The sequence below is a fragment of the Urocitellus parryii genome, chromosome 14 (genome assembly GCF_045843805.1).
Source record: "Urocitellus parryii isolate mUroPar1 chromosome 14, mUroPar1.hap1, whole genome shotgun sequence".
Taxonomy (NCBI): Eukaryota; Metazoa; Chordata; class Mammalia; order Rodentia; family Sciuridae; genus Urocitellus; species Urocitellus parryii.
In genome coordinates this window covers 44,090,098-44,112,976 of record NC_135544.1, presented here as the reverse complement: position 1 = coordinate 44,112,976, position 22,879 = coordinate 44,090,098, and the positions used below count along the sequence as shown (strand labels likewise).

General features: G+C 33.3%; 1 protein-coding gene across 1 annotated transcript in view; it reads left to right on the top strand.

Moving 5' to 3' along the window:
• Tll1 (tolloid like 1) overlaps positions 1-13,642 on the top strand; it is a 188,356-nt gene extending 174,714 nt beyond the window's left edge. Inside the window, exons 19-21 of the mRNA XM_077792620.1 lie at positions 5,816-6,029; positions 11,991-12,241; positions 13,465-13,642. Coding sequence (XP_077648746.1) covers positions 5,816-6,029; positions 11,991-12,241; positions 13,465-13,599 — 600 coding nt within the window. The 3' untranslated portion in view covers positions 13,600-13,642. The remainder of the gene's footprint in view (positions 1-5,815; positions 6,030-11,990; positions 12,242-13,464) is intronic.
• Positions 13,643-22,879: the final 9,237 nt, after the last annotated feature.

The following is a 22,879-nucleotide window of genomic DNA, read 5'->3' as shown; positions in this document are numbered from 1 at the left end:
GGGTCATGTAGAAAAATGTAACAACATTTGTAGACTATACAATCTGTGTTGCAACAACTTAATATTGATGTTTTAGTGTGAAAACAAACACGGAAAATATATAAAGAATGTATTCTCTTGTGTACCAATAAAGATTATCTTAAAACAGACTGTAGGTAAGATTTGTTCCATGGGGCTATAGCTTGTGTTCCCCAGAGTTAAGAATTAAAGAAAGTCAGGAAAAAGAGTTTGTAATCAGACTGATAAGTGTTTGTGTTAACTTTCTCTGAAAAAAAAAAATTACATGAACTGGGAGGATAAAAACATTTAGTCTTTATGTTCTGTAGAAGGCAGAATAATGACTCCCCAAAGACATCCATGTTCTAATTCCCAGAACCTTTCATGGCAAATGGGACTTTGTAGATGTGATGAAGTTAAGGATCTCAAATGGGGAGGTCGTCTGGATACAGGGTCCTTATAAAAAGGAGGTGGGACATCGGAGAATAGAGAAAATGCTACGTTACAGATCTTGAAGCTGGAGCAAGGGGTATGAGCTAAGAAAGGCAGACCTCTCTAAAGGCTGAAAAATTGGAGGAAACTAATTGTCACCTAAGATTTCTAGAAAGAAAGGCCTTTCTACCCATTTTAGACTACTGACCTCCAAGATAGTAGGAGACTATATCTGTGCCATTCTAAGTCACTAAATTTGTGGTAATTGACTACAGCAGTGACAGGAAATAGATACAATAATCCTGAATGTAATGTGTGTGTTTATGTATTCAGTCATAAAATGATAAATACATGATAATTTTTCAGTAAGATCAAAAGTACTTAATCAAAAGATGGCTGAAAAAAATTCTTCCTACTATAAAAGAAAGTAAGTTCTGAATGAATAAGAACAACGATCTGATCTATATTCCTGGGTTTATCCTATCTTAATTTTGAGAGATTCAAACAATCTTTTAAGTTTTGGGCAACCTTTTTTGTATTTTAAACTAATCTTTATTAAAAATGAAAACAAAAACAAAGTTTTAGGCTAGGATCATCTGGCAATAGACTAATGTGCTTGTGTAGTTTTATGTGATTTATCATATCTTATTAGAGTTTTGTTAAGTAACATACACTTGCAATGTACAGTTTCAAATATGGAATATTTAAAAAGCAAGACATCTACAACTCTCATATAACTCTCTACTATAAATCCATAAAAAGTATATTTAATCATAGTTATAGAAGATTTGTGGAAAATAATGGGGGCTTTTTGAATCAGAAGATTGGGGTTTATATTCCAGTCTGCTATTTTTTTCCAGTGGCCTCTAATCCTTCAAATATCTTGTGGGAAACCAAATGACAGTTCTTACTGAAAAACAGGAAAAGGTGAAAGATGTCTGGTACTAAGAGCTCTAAAGCTTATCTCTCCACTGCTCAAATTGCGTCATCTCTTTAATTCTCTTAGTTTAAATGTTCAATCTAGGTAAATTTTATTTCTGCATTATACATAATCATTTTATTATCTCTACCTTTGTGAATATATGTAGTTATTCTACATGGCCTCTTCCTTTAACTAATGCCTGTAGTTTCAATAAAAGAACTTTTACAGGTGCTCATATGACCAGAGAGCATATGGAAGCTTGGCCAGTGGCCATCCAGGTAGATTAGGCATGCATGGGTGTTCCAGAAAGAGAGTTATTATTTCCACAGCCTATAATAAAAGTTGGATTTTATTTTATTTTTTTTTTTTTGAATTGGACTCTTAACCTCTTAGTTTGCCTTATGGGAAATGCATTAGAATTTCTGACTAGAGCTCATCGTTATCTGCTGTGTTTAGCCCTAAAACCTTAATTAGTAACCCTAAAATCTTGGAAATATAATCATGGAATGCATGTGCTTTAAAATTTTGATGCCCAAATGCTTATGAAGTCTTAATTTGAATGCTTAAGAATAGAATACTTAAGTAAATAATGGCAGGGAGGAGATGTTTTGTCAGAAGTCAGAATTCCTTACAGCTACATACATTCAACCTTGTGGGTTATACTGTCCCTATGGTGTACCTGAAGGACCTTTTGGGAATCTGAATGTCTTCTGAACTATGTCTCCTCCTGGTAGCTGGAAAATTTCAAATTCTATAACACTTAGAGATTCATAGTTCGTCATGGTCACAAATAAGGTTAATAAATTGTGTGTCAAACATTATCATTGTGGACTCCCAAATAATACAGTTTCCCAAGGGCTCCTGAAAATACCTTTCTGTGGCCTAGAGGTATTTTTTTAATTAAGGTGAAGTCATTATATATGGAGGTCTCTGTAGGTGGGTGTTTCTGTGGCATAAGGACCAGATTTATGAGACATCAGCATGTGAGTTAGGCATGGCTCTGATTGTGGGTGGTGGCATTTTAGGTCAGCCTGACTTCTGGAAAAGGTGCACACAAATCTTTGCACTTGACAGAACAAGCTGCTACCTATCCCAAGAGGAAAATTCACTAATACGTTAATGAATAAGCATTGTTTGTACCACTTGAGCATATGTCAGCTATGGAATCTTTGACTAATTTAACTCTTGTAGACTCAATCTGATTCCATTAGTAAGTTGATAGGAAGCTGCAGCCATTTGGCTCCAGACCAGGTGTCAGTATGGCCCACAGCCCAGCTCAATGCCACCTTGTGTGGTGTTGCTCCATTATTTTAAACAGATGTTGTTATTTACTCCAGATATCCTGCATTTCATTAGAGAGTGAAATAGTTGCTTATTCATCTCATTCACTTAGTTTCCAATGGCCCAGCGAATGGGTTGAACATGTGTGGTCTGCAAATGCAGAGGCACATTTAATAAACTATTTATGGGATTATACTTTAGAACAGCATTATCCCCATCCTTCTTAGAATGTTCTTGTCTGTATAGTAGGTTGCCATGTTCTTTCTATAACATGCTCTTTTCTATCACAAAATAAGGTTAAGAAATTATGTATCATACATTATTATTGTGGACTCATTATTTTCTCCTATGCCCTAGTTAATATTAAATGCTTCTTTCATTACTTCACCTACTCCTCTAAAGTCAGATGTGACAGTAGGTGGTATGATGTGATGTGGCATAAATCAGCACTGAGAGTCAATTGTTATGACTATCTTCAATAGACTGAAAATAGGACCACAACACAAAATTTCATTAAATAAATCAAAACAATATAACAATCAGATGATTACTCAGCATGCAATGATTTTCAGATACTGTTGTTTTCCTGAAACAATGTTTTATCCTCTTAAATAACATTATTCTTTTAATTCAGAGACTTGGTTTCATATGTAATAAAGAATTAAATGGGTGCAGTTGAGTCAATTTTCTGAAAGTAGTTTCTTACTAGTTTTAAACTGACACCAGAATGTGCATGTAAACCAGGTGTATTGGTGCATGCCTGTAATCCCAATGATTCACAAGGCTAAGTCAGGAGGACCCCAAGTTTGAGGCCATTCTCAGCAATTTTACAAGACCCTGTTTCAGAATAAAAAGAAAAAAAAAAAAAGCTGGGGATATGGCTCAGTGGGTAAAGTGCCCCTAGCTTTGTTCTTTAGTATATCTTTAAAAATGAGGTAACTTGAACTGATTGAGTACCCTCTCATGAGAAACATAAAACCAGAAATTTTGGTTGGCCACGTCTACAACATTTTCCTACAAAGTTTGCTATAAACATAAGATGGGTGGAGAAGTAATTGACTGACATACTGCTCGAGACATCCAGACATCCATGATCTTCTGCAGCACCTATCCAGTGTCTACTGTACTCCAGTCTAACAGATTGAAGAAATTGGAGATTATTAATAAATTAATAAACTCCAGTCTAACAGAATGGAGAAACTGGAGATTACAGAAATTGTAGATTATTAATAAATTAATAAAATTAACTCCTTCAGGGATCACCTGCTTTGCATATTGTGCTTCTGGATAATGAACTCTGGTGAAGTTTTCTTACTTACTGTTTTACTTGTTAGTTTTTTGTTTCCAGTGAGAATCTTTGTGTTACATTCAATCTTTTTTTGTTCTCTCCAGTCCTTTTGGTGAAATGAACTGAGCATTCCTTTTGGCCCATAATGTTTATTGGCTACCACAGGTTTATTTATACTTTTCAAGTTGAATTCATAAAAGAGATCAGTCCTCTTCCTTTCCTTTGCTCCCTTTTTTAAGCAACCTCATTACTTTCTCCTACTCCCTAGTTAACACCAAATGCTTCTTTCATTATTTCCCTTATTCCTCTAAAGTCAGCTGTGACAGGTGGTATGATGTGATGTGAAATAAATCAGCACTGAGAGTCAATTGTTTTGACTATCATCCATTAGACTTAAAATAGGACCACTAAACAAAATTTCATTAAGTAAAACATATTTCAAAAGTTTATTGTTCAAATATTGTATTTGGTAATTATAGCAAAATTAATAAATTTTGAAGCGTATTTTGTATTTATTTTATTTTCTTCATATTTTTTAGCTTTGCTTTATAGACTTAAGTAAGGATGATGGTTTACTTCTTCACTATATTATGTTTTTTTCCCCAGGGAAAGGAATAAGCCTTAATTGACATCAGAAAATAACCTGTAATTCCTGAAGTTAATGAATAGCTTGGGCAATTTTATTTTTAATCCATCTCAAGTAAACTTTGCTTGATGATTTCTAATGTATTGTGTGTGTGTATATATATATATATACATACTTAGTGAATTTTAATTTTAAATTTGCTAAAACTCACACATAAGTATCACTGCATGGAAAAACAAGAATTTGTAAATCATACAAGTAATAGCAAGGCATACCAAACTTTCCAGCATACCAGATAGTAAAATAAGTGTGCCATCTACCTGAAAAATGAATTAAAGTTATTCTAGCCTTATAGAATTGTCACATTAGTGTTTTTTAATACTATGGTTTGTAAGATCTAAATAAGAAATATATAGTAAAAATTCCCTTTGTTTTAGTTATTCTATAAAGATTTATTGCATTAAAATTTTGTGAAAAGGTAACAGTTATGGGACTTTCTTATGGGCTTACATGTCCAAAGGTAGAATAATGTTCACAAGCTTACAATCATCAAAACCAGAAGTGATCAATGTTTTAACACAATTGCATAACATTTTCTGATGTATCCTTTGGATTAAATTTAGCATAAAATACCAATTTGTTATTGTAAACTGTTTCAGTTCTGTGTAGATGAAGATTTATTTGCAATTGTAGAATTATTTGCAATACTTGCAAAATAGAATTTCACATTATATTATTCAGCTTTTCATTACTATAAAAAATGATCAAGAGAGTCGACTTGTAAAGAAACAATGCTTATTTTAACTCAGTTTTAGAGTCTCTGGTCAATTGGCTCTGTTGCTTTTGTGCAAATGGTAAGGTGACACACCATGGGCAGCAGTAGACATAGAGTAAAACCAATCACCCCAGAGCCAACTAATAAGAGTGAGAAGAGACTAAGGTCCTACAATCTACTCTTAGGGAAGGTCTCCAAGTGAACCTAACATCTCCCACAAGGCCCAGTCTCTAAAGGTTCCAATACTTCCCAATAGTGCTACGCTAAGGGCTAAACCTTTAATACATGGTTGTTCCTTTGAACATTCAAGATCCAAAGTCTCATACACGGTTATATTATTGGACTCATTATGTTCTTTCCTAGAGATTACATATTCTATTGATTTCACAGTCCTTTGAATAATGTGCTTTATGGATTGGCTCATTTGTATGCCCTGAACATATTTTATTCATATGTATTTTAGTTCCAAAGAAAAGAATTCAGTTTGAGTGATTTGTGGTTTTATAAAATTTTTTTTCTTTCTTTTTTAAATAGGCCTTTAGTGAGTTTGAGATTGAACAGCATCAAGAATGTGCTTATGATCACTTAGAAGTATTTGATGGAGAAACAGAAAAGTCCCCAATTCTTGGACGACTATGTGGCAACAAGATACCAGATCCCCTTGTGGCTACTGGAAATAAAATGTTTGTTCGGTTTATTTCTGATGCATCTGTTCAAAGAAAAGGCTTTCAAGCAACACATTCTACAGGTCAGCAAATTAGGGTTGTGCTTCTCTTGTCTGACAAAGACCCAGGTTTCTTTTCTGGTGAATATGTGTATTTCATTAATAGGACTGTAAATGAATCTCCAAGCAGAGCACAGAAAAATCTCAAAGTACTATATGAATTTTTTGCAAGAATCACTCAGTACCCTACTTAAATATCTTAGAAGGAAAAAATGTTTAGATTGATTTGTGATTAATATAGTACAGTCAAGTAGAACTAACTCTAAATATTTGTATAATGAACTTCGTGTTAAATTTAGTAATTTGACTTATGTGTTACTGCTAACAGAAATCTGTAGTTTGGTATTGAAAACTCATACAGTGTCTAATAACACACCAGTTTAGCTACTTTTGCATTAATATGTTTTTGTAAATAAGTATGGGATTATCTCTGTTTGATGAAGTCCATTTTTTTTCTTTTATTTGTTACACAACATGATTTCCTTCCTAATTCTAAACTCATAATTTCAGTTTCAGAGATTGAATTTCAACTGTATTTTTCTTAAGAGAAAAACAGAAATTTGAGGCAGCAGTTTATAATAAAATTGCTTGTGGTGTTAATACAATTTAATTATGTGTTTCAGAAATTGTCTAGGGAATATCCTTTATTTTCATTCAGTTTGACAGAGATTTTTTTTTAAAATTGTAGCTATTTCCTAAAGTCATTTAGCTTATAGTGACACCTAGTGGCATTGACAATGCACAAACAATTGACACATTTCCAGAAGAGACTTTGTATAAAACAATTAATAATATACAAATATTAATATAAAAATAATATGCTGTGAAATAATTTCAATGAAATTATTTTCTATTTTCTTTGTTTCTCTTTGATTTAGAGATTTGTTTTCATTGTCTGATATTATTTTTTAGTCTATTTTTATTGTGAGCACTAATTTATATTGAAGTCTATGAGAAAGTAAATATCATTTATGCTGATATTATTGGACCTCTACAAATAATACAAATTAATTATTTCTCATGTATTAATATAAATATGGTTTGAGAAAAATCTCTTATGAACTGTGGCAATTTCATATTAAGGATTTTCCATCTATTTGACATTTTTGTTTAAACATATTTCTGATGACTTATTTAATACTCGTTAACAAGCATAGTTTTTAAAAAGTTTGAATCCTATATTTTATCGATATTGGAGGGGGCGTACTGGGGATTGAACTCAGGGGCACTCGACCACTGAGCCACATCCCCAACCCTATTTTATATTTTATTTACAGACAGGATCTCACTGAGTGGCTTAATACCTCGCTTTTGTTAAGGCTGGCTTTGAACTCACTATCTGAGTAGCTGGGATTAAAGGCATGTGCCTCCATGCCTGGCTCATCAGTATTTTTGAAAACACAAAGTTCATGCCATTTAAAAAAAAATTCCTGCCCATCAGTTTCTATGAGTATAGTATAAAATATGCTGTCAAAAATTATTGAAGTAACTAATGATAAAGAAATTCAAAATTGCCTGTTTATAAACTTTTTTTTCAGTTTTATAAAATCTTACTTTTACAGTGTTTCCTTTTATCCTTTATAAATTGGGAGGATTGACCTTAAATTATGTTCCAGCGTGTTGATACCTTTGGGTCCTGGTCCAAGTATGACTTACCTGGCAGGGAACTTTGGAAAAGGTCATTTCTTTGAATCTCAGTTTCATCATCTGTGAAATAATAATCTAAAGATTTTTTTACAGCTGTAAAATTCCATGACTATTATTATTTTTCTATGAAGAAACTCAAAAGTTGCATGATTAATTAGATTTTGTTATTTTTTAAGTTTTCTTCTCATTTAGCTAGCTATCTTAGAATTTTCTGGGTGCTGTATATGTGCCAAATATTCTGATTATACTGACTGATGTTTATATCTTCCAAGTTCACTTATTTTGTAATCTTTCAACAATGTTTTTTTTTGCCTTGCTTTGACTAGACAATGTGCCATGTTCATATTTTATAGGAAAAAAATCAGAAATCTGTGGTAAAGACAATATAAGAAATTCCTGTCTGTGGACAGCTTGTAGTCTAAATTGAGTTTCTGGGTTTCTGTTTATCTTTAAGTTTTTGCTGACAAGACAGCCCAGTCCAGTACCATATCTGTCAACTTTTGCTTCATGTGTAAAGCATTTTTGCATTATGTCCTGCCTTCTAGAATACATGTAACTGTTATAGACAAGTCTTCAAGTATACACTTTAATTTACTTAAACTTCTGTGTACAATTTCAATTTGATCTGCAATAAAAACTTCTAATACTGTAACTTTTAAAACCAGGCAATTAGAAATATTGCTCTAACATAGCTTTGTGGCTACTTTTTCATAAGTTATACTACCCAAGTCCATGAAAAATGAACTTTATTGGTGAGAGTTCTTGTTTCCTCTGACAGTTGGTTCAGATTTTCAGTCCGAGTTTGTTTTAATCAGGTAACAACTGGTATTATTCCAGCCTAAATCAAACTAACTGAAAGAAACAAATTTTGAAGTAAGAAATACTGTTCTCTCAGAGGGGAGAAACTTGGAGAGAAAATATGTAATTTTAAAACATGGCATTGTCTGTTAGGACGTCGTTTTTGTAGTATAAAGCATCATATTATTTGTCAATGACATTTAAAAATCCAATAATGTGTGATTATGCTCCTTGGAAATTATTTTGATCAAAATCAATTCAATTAGAATGCTCGCTAAAAGCATTTGTAGGTCAAATTACAGCACCTCTTCTTTAATGTAATACTTTACCAGGAAGTAAACACATCTTTCCAAATTAAAACGAAGCCCACCCTTGGCTTCTCTTCCAGTTATCTTTCTTATTCAGCTCCAATTCCATTTCCCAGAATTTTGTGAAAGACTCTCTCTCTCTGGCAGCTCGTAAAGTACTTTCAAAGTATTGATTCAAAAAAAAAATATTGCTGACATACTGAACAACTGGTTTTAGGTTTTTCTGACTTGATAAATGAACAGGGATATTCGCCAAAAATTTGTTGACTCTATTTAAAAATCATCTTTTCAAGGGACCCGTTAAATGCTGTTGACCAGAGTTTGAATAGCCATGGGGAATCTTTAAAAAAATAAATAAAACACTCAAGCAATTGCCCTCAGGCTGTCTGTCCTGGACTTTCTCTCAGGACATATTAAAATCACACGTCTTGTGCACATAATGTTCACATATTCATCCTTCAAATGTTCTTCATCTAAGCTAAATTCTCTCTCTGTTTTATGGTAAGAACATTATTTTCAGATTTATTAATATAGCAGTGATCCGTGGTATTGAGCACTGAAACAGATGAAAAGGGAACTTAGTGCAGCATTTAAAAATATCCTAAGTGTAGTTTAAGGCATTTTTATTTTTTTACTTCCCCCAAGGCAGGCCAGTTTTCAGTTAAATGGAGTAATGACACCTTCCTGTGATTTTTAGGTTCATGAAGACTTGGGGAAACCTCTTTCCCCAGTTGTGCTTCACTGCTTGCTTCCTCCTTGAGTTCTGTTCCAGGCTGGGGCTGGCAGAGGACTGCCTCTTTTGGATGCTTTTGTTTCTCTGCCTTGTTTCTAGGAAGCAGGCACACACAAGCAAGGGCCTCCTCCACATCTCCTTGTGCTCCCTTCAGGTCTTCCTGGGCAGTTTGGTGAAAGCAATGCAAATGCTAACCCTGCAAGACAAAAGAGACCTGTCAATTATACTGAGCTTGGAGAATAGGTAGAAATTTTTTTAAAAACCTACAAATGAGATTACAAGCTGGTTGACGTATTTTTGTATTGAATTCAGAAATATTTTTCACAAAATGGTTTTACTGGCCTGCAAAAATATAATTTTTCTTTTCTGATAGCAGATTAATAGTGTTTTGAATTGTTGGTCAATATTTGTGACTTTTCATTTCATACCTGAATCGATCCCAGTTTACAGATGATAGCATTTAAATGTTCTTACCAAGAAAAAATAATGATGATGATGATAGCTTAAAATATCAATTACTTTTACCTGTGTGCCAGACACCATCCAAGCATTTACAAATATAAATCCACGCATACATGTGTGTACTATGTATGATCTCCATTTTAAAAGTGAAGTTGTGAGAGGATAGAGCTAGCTCAATAGTAGGACACACGCTTAGCATGTGGAAGGCCCTGGATTTGAATCCCGATACTAACCATATTTCAAAACAAAGAATAAAATTACAAATGAAGTTGTGGGACAAAGTAGGCAAAGTGTGGATTTGTATCTGGGCAGTTTGACTGTGGAAGTCTGTCACAGGAAGAGAATAATTATTCATAGAGTTCCTGGGATAAGAAAAACATTGTGTTGGAAAAGGGAGGATTCTTGGCTTCCAGTTTGCCAGACAAGGGACATGAAATCCCCAAAGTGATCAGAATTCCAGCCTTCAGGAGTAGTTTCAAAGATGCCTTTCTTGAGTTTGTATACATCTGTAACAATAGAACTATGTCAATAGATAGTGCAAGATGGGCCACTTATCATTTGCAACACAGAGGAACAGTTATACTGACTGTAGCCACCTTCCCCACAGGCATGCTTGTGATTAGAAACCCAGTTGGAAGTTTCTTTCAGAATTTATTCACAAGAAGGTCCCTGAAGGAGCAGTTGTCTGTGACAATGCCCTTCAGTGCATGTAAACCTGGCTGACTGGGTATTCATGCCTTAGCATTGAGAAATATATTGTTATTTAAAATCACCAAAGCACAATATAGATAAACCATACATATATAAAAATGGAAAATCCAAGAAAGAATTCATCTGCCTGATCCATCTTCACTAAGGACTATCTGGCCCAACTAGGTGTTCTGGTACCCAGTGGTTTAGCTTCTCCAGATTTCCCAAATGGGATATTTCCTGGGTCTTCCCTAGTTTTATTACTGAAATTCCTACTTCCCAGGAACCCTTTCAGTCTTTGGAAACAGGGACAGAAAGAAAGTCTTTCTCCTGACACTTTTCTGAGCCCATCTTTTTCCTCCCTTCCCTTTCAGGTTGGCATGTGTCGGTGGGCACTGTGGCCTCCATGGCCTCTGCTTAATCTCTAGTTATAAAGTTTGGGCTTCTACCTACTAAAGATTACTGAGAGCATTTTTATAAACCTCTTACCTTCTAAAACAAGCTAAAAGTTTGTATGTTCACTGACTTATTTCTTTGATGTATTTTCCTCTTGTGACAAAGTTAATAACTGGGAAATCATATGCTTATGCTTATTAATATCTCTCTCAAAAAGAAGCCAAAAGGAGCATTTAAAATATTTCATTATAGCAAGCAAACCAACTGTAACTGAATTGATTCTGGAATTTCAAAGATAAGTATAATTAATTATGCCTGGTGTTTTCTGGATCTAGTTAGATAAATATTTCTAACAGTAAAATAATATGGTGCTATATATGTTGTGTAGAATTTTTATGTAGTGTGTGTGCGCCCACACACACGCACACATGAATTTTATATATTCTGTTGAATTTTAGATTATTTCTTATTCTGGATTCTGGGTTCTGACATTATTAAAGTTAAATTCAAATTAAGACCCTGTTGTTATTGTTTGTTTGTTTTAACCATAAGAGGAGTTACTTGAGACTAAAAACTATTAGGTATAATCACAACAACAACAAAATTATTGAGAGTTATTATGTGACAAGTAGTCTTTGAAAAGATTTTATGTATAAATCCTAAAAACCCATTAACATTGGTGCCATTATCATCATCTGTATTTTACCCTTGGGAAAACAGTGTCTCAGAGAAGGGACAACACTGACCAGGTCACAGACTTTGTAGGTGTTGGAGCTTACATTCCAACTCAGGTAGCCTGTGCTCTCGTCTTTGTACTTAGGCTCTTGGGTTGTGGAAATTACATCTGATCCTGGAAATGAAAACAGAAGTTGGAGAATGTCAGAATACACTGAAGTTGAAAATTGGACCAGTTGAAGCTCATTTTTCTAATCCCTTTTTCTTTCCTGGTAGAGTGTGGTGGACGATTGAAAGCAGAACCCAAACCCAGAGAGCTATACTCACATGCACAGTTTGGAGATAACAACTACCCAGGACAGGTGGACTGTGAGTGGTTGTTAGTGTCAGAACGAGGCTCTCGACTTGAATTGTCCTTCCAGACCTTTGAAGTGGAAGAAGAAGCTGATTGTGGCTATGACTATGTTGAGCTCTTTGATGGTCTCGATTCCACAGCAGTGGGACTTGGTCGATTCTGTGGATCTGGGGTAAGTACACCACCAAGGGGATGATGTAGACAAAACTAAAAATGTCTATTAATTGATGATTGCTGTGTGTAACATTTAAAATTTGTGATATTTGTGCAAAAAGTTATGTTATTAACGGCTTGAAGAAATATAATGAATGTGCCTCTTCCACCCTCCCACTTTTCTACTCCTGATGAATTTGCCTGATTATATTAGCCAAGCAGATTAATTTAGTAGTTATACTTTCTGGTTACTTCCATTTTCTAACTTTTTATTGTACAATAAGTATTTAAATTCTCAATAATCTCAAAGCATGTTCTACCTTTTTATTGTGCAGTAGGCATTTAAATAATAATCTAAGTGCAGTAAACTTAAACACATAAATTTAACGATTTCATCACCTTCCTCAATTAAAGCATTAACAGAAAGAATATGCACATCATTCTAATTGACATTCCCTTTTCAGCTGATATTCTTGGTGGGAGTGGAGGGTCAGCTGCTGGTATGTTGGCTCAGTCTATGCTCTAGGAATATTGTTCATTTCACAGTGTCTCATGTACAAGTGTAGAGTGCCAGAAACAGGCTAGAAAAGGTCACCATGAGAAATGAGAACCAAAAAAAAAAAAAAAAGATTAAGGTTTTCTCAATGCTTCTTTCCTGGGATGCACTGAATTAATATTGAATAGTCTCCTGAATACATATTCTGTTGTGAAGATATTAGTCCCAATTTTTTGAATGTCTGCCAGTATCTATTACCTAAATAATACTGTTGAACTTTTGCCCAAATAACAACTGAAATAAAGAAAAAAGAAATTTCTTGCTACTTAAATTATTAAAGCAAAAATTAATTAAAGATTTCAATTCTAGAGTGGCTTTGACTCAGTAATTTGTGAAACAAATTTAACATCCCTTTACCTTTTCTGACCTCTCTTTATAAATATATTTAAAAAAAAAATTTGCCTTAAGGGTTTGGGGAAGAAATACAAATTTAGAAAGGAAAGTAGAAACAGGCTCATGCAGGTTTGAAGCCCAGCTATAGCATTGACTAGCCTTTTGATGTCTAGCATAACATTGTCTTTTCTCAGTCTCAAGTTTCCTCATCTGTAAAAGGAAGCAGTCAATCATATTGATTTGTCAAGGTTGTTGGGAGGGTGGAATTATATGCCAAAGAAAAACATGCTCAAACATGCATTGCCATGAAGAAAAAGCAACTCATTCTGTTGTTTTGTTTTGTTTTCTTTCAGCCACCAGAAGAAATCTATTCAATTGGGGATGCCATTTTAATTCATTTTCACACGGATGACACAATCAACAAGAAAGGATTTTATGTAAGATACAAAAGCATAAGATATCCAGAAACCACACATACCAAAAAATAACACCAAAACCTCTGTCAGAACATAAAGGATTGTGCACGATGGAGAGAAGACATAGACATATTTTTTTAAAAAAAAACTGATGATATTAGCACAAATGTTTTTATATAATGAGTTTGAACAAAAGAAAACTATAAGGTCAGAATGATCTCTGTACTAGAAGACAAGCTTCCAGCCAATCCTGTTTAGCAACAGGAGGATATTTGAACTCCGTGCTTGATGTGCTGTTAAAGCTGGTTGAGGGGCATCTTGTGCTTCAAGGGAGACTCTACAAGTTTCTGTTCACAGCTTGAAACAGATGCCTCGCAATTCAGACAGTTCAATTCAGGGGCTGTGACCCTGCAAATGTTCCTTTTGACCGTTTTTCAAGATTTGGGACTGATCTTGCAGGTCATAAACTGGAAAAACCTCTTCTTAGCATAATTGCTTTGACTTTGTATCACGGATACAATGTAAACCAGATCCATATGAGCTGATGTGAAATGGGAGTCTTTGAGGGTGGTTTGTACTTTAAGTGTGTGTGTGTGTGTGTGTGTGTGTGTGTGTGTGTGTCCTTCTGTCTGTCTGATGTTTGGAAACTGGAATATTTCAGCTTCATTATTTTCACTTGCAGGCCAGCTTAACCTCTTTGAAACACAAATGATCTTGAGACCACTTCATTGTTCTTACATTTTGACTAGTGTAAGAGGTCAAGTAGTGTCAATTAAAGCCAATGCTGATCATCATTTATTTAATTACTGGAAATGCCCAGTTAATTGGTGAATTCAGTTCCTTCTGTGTAAGTGCTGCCTTTTTACACCAAATCCAAGAAGCCTGTGATGTCTTACGAACCTTATGAGAAAACTTCCCCGGGGTGTGCACAGGATTCTTCTAGATGCCTGCCTGGATGGACCACACTCAAGTTACTACTGCTGCTATTGTCTGTTTTTCATTGTTGACCTATTATTGTTGTAGTTATTATTGTTGATATTGTCATGGTTAGTGTATTTAAAAAAAAATTAGATGAAGTGGAAATAGGCCTTGTGAGAATTGAAATCTCTATTTTTTTTCCCTCTGTCTCTCTCCCTCTCTCTCTTCCTGAAATTCAGTTTAAAAATGCAGTGTTGGGGAAAAAAATGAATTCATTACTGAAAGATTTCCTATGGTGCTATTGCATAAACATTTTTTTAAAACACATTTTGACCTTTGAGCCAACCACCTGTAGACTATGAATGTCTCCCTGTGTCTGGCTGTTAGCATTTGAGGACTAAAGACTTGTTAAATATACCAAGAGTATATCATTACCTGGGCAGCCCTTGTCCTGTGGAACAACTTCTTATAATGCCTTAGAATTCTTGCACATGATCAAACAGATCCTCCTAGAAACACACCTCTGAAATGTTGAACCTGATAGTGTATGTGAATCAGTAGCTCCGTGAGGAAAATCCATTTCTGTGACTGAGACATCGGACGTAAATATGGTGACCTGCTTTTGTTGTAGAAAATTTAATTTTAGAATGAGTTTTCTGCTTTACAGCCATGTGTGTTTTTAATATTAATGTACGTATATGTGAGACTGTCTGAGTGAGTGAAGCCACAAGATGGTGAAAAAGTAATGAGATGGTTGACAAGTTAAATTTATTGTGCCAAGTTCTACTAGAATCCTGTTTGAAGTAGCACCATTCTTAGGATTCATGGACAAATAATGGGAACTTCTAATTATTATCAACCCCATTAAAGAAAGACTCTTTCCTTTAGAGAACTCTATTTTGATGTTTTTGGATGTTGATGTAGATTGCTCTATGAAATAGCTTTGTTTCTGTTACCTGTCCATGAATGTTCAGTGTTTAATAAAATTGGGTATATTTCTTTATTTTTACAGAATTAAACTATACACACAGATGTAGCTAATTTGTTCTTTCTCTCATTGTTCTCCTGAAAAGACGTTCCCCTACTCAGAAATTGTAAAGTGTAAATACATTTTTTTTTAAAACGTCGTTTTGATCTCAATGACTGTTACTTTAGAAATGTGTAACTATTGCCTGCAATGTAGATGTGCCTCTGCTTGGAGCTGATTTATTCCAGTAACTTCCACTATTTTTTCACTGATCTCCAATTAGCTAAGATACGCCAGGAATGGAGAAGAGAGAAGAAGGCATTTACAGCAGGAGAGTTCTGCACTACTCTGAGCCTGTGCTAGGCACATACACTAGCTCCTTCTAAACTTCAAACTTCTCAACTTCATTGAGGACTCTGGAAACATTGTCATTTTGTAGTCAGGACCTGAGGCACCAATACATTATGCCACTTCCCAGGGTCACAGTGTAAAGTTAGATGTAGAAACCCAGTTTGTCTGATATCAACATCTGTACCCAATGTAGTTGAATCAATCTCAATATATACAAACAGTAGGGTTTTTGAATGATGAAACTTTTTCACATAAAGTAAATTTTAGGGGTGAATTAGAGTAACACTTTCAGGGTAAAGATATTGTTCCTTTTAGGAACAGCATGAAAAGTAGAATGTTAACTGTAGATATCATTAAGAACCAGAATTAATGCTAAAAATTTACAACAAACACACTGTAGTTTGAACCTTTTGTTAAAATGAATATATTAAATTATTTTACATGGCATGGTAGGGAAATTATAGCATTCTATTTTAAGAAATAGTCTGAATATTCCAATTGACATTAGGCCACAATGAGCTATGCTCAACCCCATTGGGAAATTATAGAGGTTTGTAGGAAGAATATTGTCATAACTTTAGACCTTCAGTGTGGATATTAATTTTATTGTATATTATGTCAGATATGAGTTTACTGCATATAATTTTTACCTTAATTCAACATTTGCCTTACATGTGTTGTTAAGTGCAGACAGCTTCATTGTTATTTTGTTAGTAATTGTTAGACATTGTTCTAGGCATTTTATTAAATTAATATTGTAAATTATTATGAATCCCTAATCAGCATATTGGTTTTGCTTTATATTTGCAAAAGTTCTAACTCCTGTGCAATCCTCAGGACTATACACAGAACAAAAACAACAAAAATTCTGCTCAATATGATTTTTTAAGTTATTTTTAAAAGTTAATTTCAAAAATAAATATTACTTTTAAGGTGATCATAATAAAACAATTGCACGAAACAACTTTTTAAAGGCAATGGATGAGAAATAGTAGTTGTATTTCCAAAGTCCCCAAATATCCCGTGTCTTCCTTGGTTGACTTTTTGCTATCTTGAGCTAATTTTAATGTGTCACAGTATCAAATTTAAAGCTTGTTCAATTTTGTTGTTAAATATCCTAGACACTCTTACATGGTTTCTATTATTGCTACATTTTTGATGGTAAACTTAAAATATCAAATTTTGTTCAGTATAAGGAAAATCCCCCAAAGCATCAAAACCAATTTTATTTTTTAATGAGTTAAAAGGTATTTTTAAAAAATCATTAAATTTCATCCATATTTATATTTAGTACAACCATGTGTGACATTAAAAGTAACTTACTTAAAGCAATTACCAAAATATTTGGAGACTTATTTAGTGTTATGGGAATAGGATTTGACTTTTGGAAAACCTTTGATATCACTTGTTAAATCTATCATGGGAGGTTGAAAACAGGAATAATAATTATATTCAAAAGCTTTATAAAATTTGAATTTTAATGCTTTCCATTTTACAAGAACAGACATGTAAGATGAACATATCAACGAGAAAAATGCAGTCTGTAAATGAAACTTTTTAATGCTTTAATTCAAAGCAAATGGTTTCCAATGACTATTTACCTTTTGGTCTTTTAGTGATATTGTTATAAAATTTAGAAATGTTGTCATTAGCTTAGGAAGCAAGTGATGGCAAAGCCAACTTGAATACAGTATGAAGTAGCATTCTTAGTTTCCAAAAGTTCTTTTGACATATACTTTTCTCATTGTCCATCTTTTAACTTGCCAGTCAATCACTCACTGAGCCTGAATTCATGCTGATTGTCTGACTTAGGTGCAACCTTGACATCATACTTCAGGGACCAACACAGGAAGATTTCTAAGCAGCTGTAGAGCCCTAAGCACATCTCACTATATATAAAACCTCTCTCTGAATTTTTTAAATAAAAATGAATACAATAAGCATCACTTTTAAAGACTTGCAAGTGAAAATATAATTGGAAAAATATAAACATTGTAGGATGATTATAATAGATAAATGACTATTACAAATAGTCTTTCCCTATGTGTATTCCCATACAAATATGCTTTCCATATGTGTCCAAAGCTCTGTTAGTGTATTTTCCTGAAAAGCAAGTGTTGAAATTTAGTTAATGACAATAATTTCAATCAAAATATAAAAATGAAACTCTATTCCCTCATGACATTTTTATGGTAGAATCAGTTCATCTCAAAAATATTAGTGACACTGACAAAATAGTGTTGAAAAAAATTTTTAATTTTTTATTTGTTTATGACAGAATGCATTAGAATCCTTATTACACATATAGAGCACAATTTTTCATATCTCTGGTTGTATACAAAGCATATTCACAACAATAAGTGTCTTCATACATATACTTTGGATAATAATGTCCATCACATCCCACCATCATTTCTAACCCATGCCCTCTCCCTTCCCCTTCCACCCCTCTGCCCTATCTAGAGTTTGTCTATTCCTTCCATGCTCCCACAGCCTACCCCACTATGAATCAGCCTCCTTATATCAGAGAAAACATTCAAAATTTGGATTTTTGGGATTGGCTAACTGCACTTAACATTATCTTCTCTAACTCCATCCATTTAGCTTCGAATGCCATGATTTTACTCTCTTTGATTGCTGAGTAATATTCCATTGTGTAAATATGCCACATTTTTTAATCCATTAATCTATTGAAGGGCACCTAGGTGTTCCACAGTTTAGCTATTGTGAATTGTGCTACTATAAACATTGATGTGGCAGTGTCCCTGTAGTATGCTCTTTTTAAATCCTTTGGGTATAGACCAAGGAGAGGGATAGCTGGGTCAAATGGTGGTTCCATTCCCAATTTTCCAAGAAATCTCCATACTGCTTTCCATATTGGCTGCACCAATTTGCAGTCCCACCAGCAGTGTATGAGTGTACCTTTTTCCCCACATCCTCACCAACACTTATTGTTGTTTGTATTCATAATAGCTGCCGTTCTGATTGGAGTGAGATGAAATCTTAGATTAGTTTTGATTTGCATTTCTAATCAAAACTACTGTAAGATTTCATCTCATTCCAGTCAGAATGGCAGCTATTATGAATACAAACAACAGTAAGTGTTGAAAAAATTAAGGTATGTAAGGGGTTTATTTCAAAGAATGCCATTAAGATTATCTAAATAGGAAGATCATCCAGAAAGTACAAATAAAGTGAGAGGATCATAGATAATAAGCTTAAGTATATAAAACTACCCAAAAAAATATTTAGTGGGTGTACCCTAGATGACTAAAACTCAAAGTAAATTGCAGAAAAGCTTTCCACAGGGATCTAATGCATGTATCAAAAGTCATTTCATAGCATTGTGAATCTATTGTTTTAATTTCCTAGTATTAAAAGGTTCCCATAAGTTTTGTTATTTTCAAAACAAAAGGGATAGTACATCCAATGTATTTTGTTTACTTATTTATTTTAATCTGTTTATTCATTGAAAATATATTTGCATAATGCCTACTAATATTAATATATGAAGTACTGTATGAGTTAAGATAAAAAAGAAAAATCACAATCTTTGATTTTATGGATCTTAAATTCTAGTTGGACAGATAAGCATTGAAAAACATCTCCAAAAGTCAAAACTGAAATAATAAAACTATATATGTATTTTATCATCATGTTTGGGACTTAAATATATATTGTGGTTTGTATTTTGAGATAAGCATTAAACTAGGTCTTCTTTCCATAATCTTAACTGTGCATTTTTAATAATTCGGTTGTCATATAAAATTAACTTTATTTTGCATTAATTACTTGCACTTTTAACCTATAAATCCTTCTCATGATGGGCAAAAGGGGCTTTTGTAAATAAAATAATTTGTCAATAACATACCTAGTACCAGCTCCAGTTGTTGTTGATAATATGCAGTTCCTCTTAAGATGTAGGTTGAAACACCCAAGACTCATTTGTCTAATCAATTCGGATGGGAGGAAAGGGAAATTTTAAATAGCAAGATGATAATTCGGATGGGAGGAAAGGGAAATTTTAAATAGCAAGATGATAAAATTCTTGTCTCACCATTTGCTTATCTTTCAAGACAACAAATAAAATTTATTTTTATTTTTTATTTAATTTTTGCAGTGCTGTGCAGTGGTAAACCCAAGCCTTTACCACTGAGCTATATTCCTGGTCTTGAATAATTTTTAAGTGTTAGTAAAGACCCTGGGATGCCCAGCTCTCTCAGAAGCATGAAATACCCCTCTGGAAGCACAACATACCTGCAATCTAGGCAGCATTACATCCATAGGTAATATTTGAGAGACTATGATATTACACTAAAAAATTCCAAAACATTCAGGTAAGAGTAATCCAAATAGTAACATCCTTAGATTTTTTAAAACTTTGAATAATATAATAATCATGTTGAGTAAAAAGAAAGCATATTGAAGTGATTAACAAGAGGGAAGAGAAAATATCTGGAAAAGGCATAGACACTCTCTAAATCCTGAGAAGAGTATTTGAAAAAATAAATTGAAGTAATAAAATGAAAAAAGCAGAAATTGAAATAAAAATTCAGATTAGAAACAGTTGATGATATAATTTATGAACTGTAAGAATCACAAAACACAGCAGAGAGAACGTCAAAAAGATAAAATAGATATTTGAAGAGATGAGGAAGAGAATGTGAATGTTCAATATATGTTATTAGTAGTTATAGGAGAATGTAGAGAATGGAGAAAAATAAAATATTCAATATAAATATCTGATATGTCTTGGAACTTTTGAAAGACATGTATCCTTACATCAAGGAAACACAATAAGTGTTTCCCCAAAGTAAATAAAAGTAAAGACAAACCCAGACATATAATACTAAAACTGCTTAACACACAATTAAGAAAAATTAACACAAAGAAAATTAACACAAAGTTAAGAAAAATCTTAATCAGGAAAAGATTGCTTAGGAGGAAACATTTTTAGAAAGATAGCAGGTTTTCCAACATTAGAAGACAGAAAATAGTGAAACTAAAAACTAAGTCTTCAAGATACTAATGTGAAATAATTTTCAACAGAATATTTACATCCTATGAAACTACTGCTTACAAATAGGAACTAAATAATACCAATTTCAGATAACTATAAACTAAGAGTTTATTACTCACACCTCATCACTAGAAAAACAATGAAGGAAGGAATTTTCTTCTGGGAGAAAAATTGAAACAAGAATAAATAACCTACAAGAGGGGCTAATAATCAAAGAATTAGTGATTATGTGTCAATGTAGAAGATATTACTACTATAAAATAATATTAATGGCTAATTTGTAAAGAATGTGAGACAAAACATAAAATAATAATTACATGTACAACTAGATGGTTAATAGAAGATGAATAGTTCTAAGGTATTCATAGTTTTTAAGAGAATTAACTTTTTATTTTAAACATACAGGGGAAAATCATATGGGTATCACAAAAATAGAAGTAGGATTTATAGCTTCTAACCTAGTAGAGTTTAGAATACAGAATAAAAATTAAAAAAATAAACATTAAGGATAGCATAAAGAGAAAAAATAGTAGAAAAAGCAAGGGAAATGGAAACCCCATAATAAGACGAGATAAGCAGTAATATGTAATATTTTAAATTTGAAACATACTTCTTGGGCATTTTGCTAAATGTCTAACATAATAATTTATTAAATTCTCACAGATACATGAATTAGATTTTATTGTCTCCATTTTATGAGCAAGGAAATAAATCAAATATACTGGTAGTCTCAATAAATGAAAGTCCTCTAAAATATCTAATTTAAGGAAAGATATATTCAAGTTCAATTACAAATTTATTCAAAACATTTTAGAAGAGATGGTTATAAAATGTCATACCAGAAAAGCTGAAAGTGAACCAAATCATGTCTGTCAAATTTGAAAGGTAAATAGAGCTGGGTTTTCTATGTTAATATTAAAGAAAATTTTAAGTTGTCAAAGATCATTTGGGATAAATAAGTGACCTACAATGATAAAAGAAACAATACATCCAGAAAATTTAAAACAAAATTTGAATGAATGTAAAAAACAAAGCCTCAAAATATATAAGATTATAAAATCATAAAAGCAACCCATGATAATAAGCAAAGATAGTAGCAGATAATAAGTTTTAATGTATTGAAATATATATATCTGTCAAAGGGCCAGAACCCAGATTATATCAAGGAAGCTTCAAATCCAATAAGATACAGATTACCCAATAGATCTAGAGTTCAAAAATTACACCCAGTGAGCCAAATTCAATTCACAGTCTCTCCCTGTATAGTCCAGAGCCAAAAATGATATAAAAAATGTTTATTGGTCTTTTGGTACAAAGAGTTCAAGAGTTAAAGACATTGCCTGGTGGCACATGAATCCTAAAATACTATATGGCCCTTTACAGAAGAAGAAAACTAACCCAAATAATAGATAAATGTGCACAGAATATGTCTAGGCAGAAAAGAATATGTCCAGGTAGAAAGAAGGGGATCAGAATGGTCAATGAACAGGTAAAAACCACGCTTGATATTGTTGGCATTTAGAAAATTTACATTTAAAAAAATAAGAAACTCCATATTCATTAATCTATAGAAATTAGCCTTTATCAAATGCTGGCAAGGATGGATAGCATTAGGAACGCTTGCATACTGCTGTCAAAAATGTTACACTAGAGATATTATGGATAACTGCTTGATCATATGTAATATTTAATGATGTTCTTTTCCACTGACTGTAAATGTCATTCCTTGGTATGATAAAACTTTTGCACACTTACTTAGTTTTAAAGAAACCAACTGAAATGCCTGCTGTGGGCTCCATGAAGTTGTGCAGGCAGGCTGCAGGAGCCTGTCAAGCAGCACAATAGAATCGGGAGGAGGATCTTCCTCCAACAGCAGCCTCCAGTGCTCTGCACTCATGGAGCTTCACATCAGGATGGTGAAGAGCAAATCTGTAGAAGGACCAGCTCCATTAGCAACAGCAGGCAATGAAAAACAATGGAACTTAAGAGACAATAAATAGATAACTGGTACATATGATCAATAGTATGAGAACTAGAAATTTGTATTGTATTACATGTTTTATGACCTTTAAATTTCCATTTCAATAAATCCACAA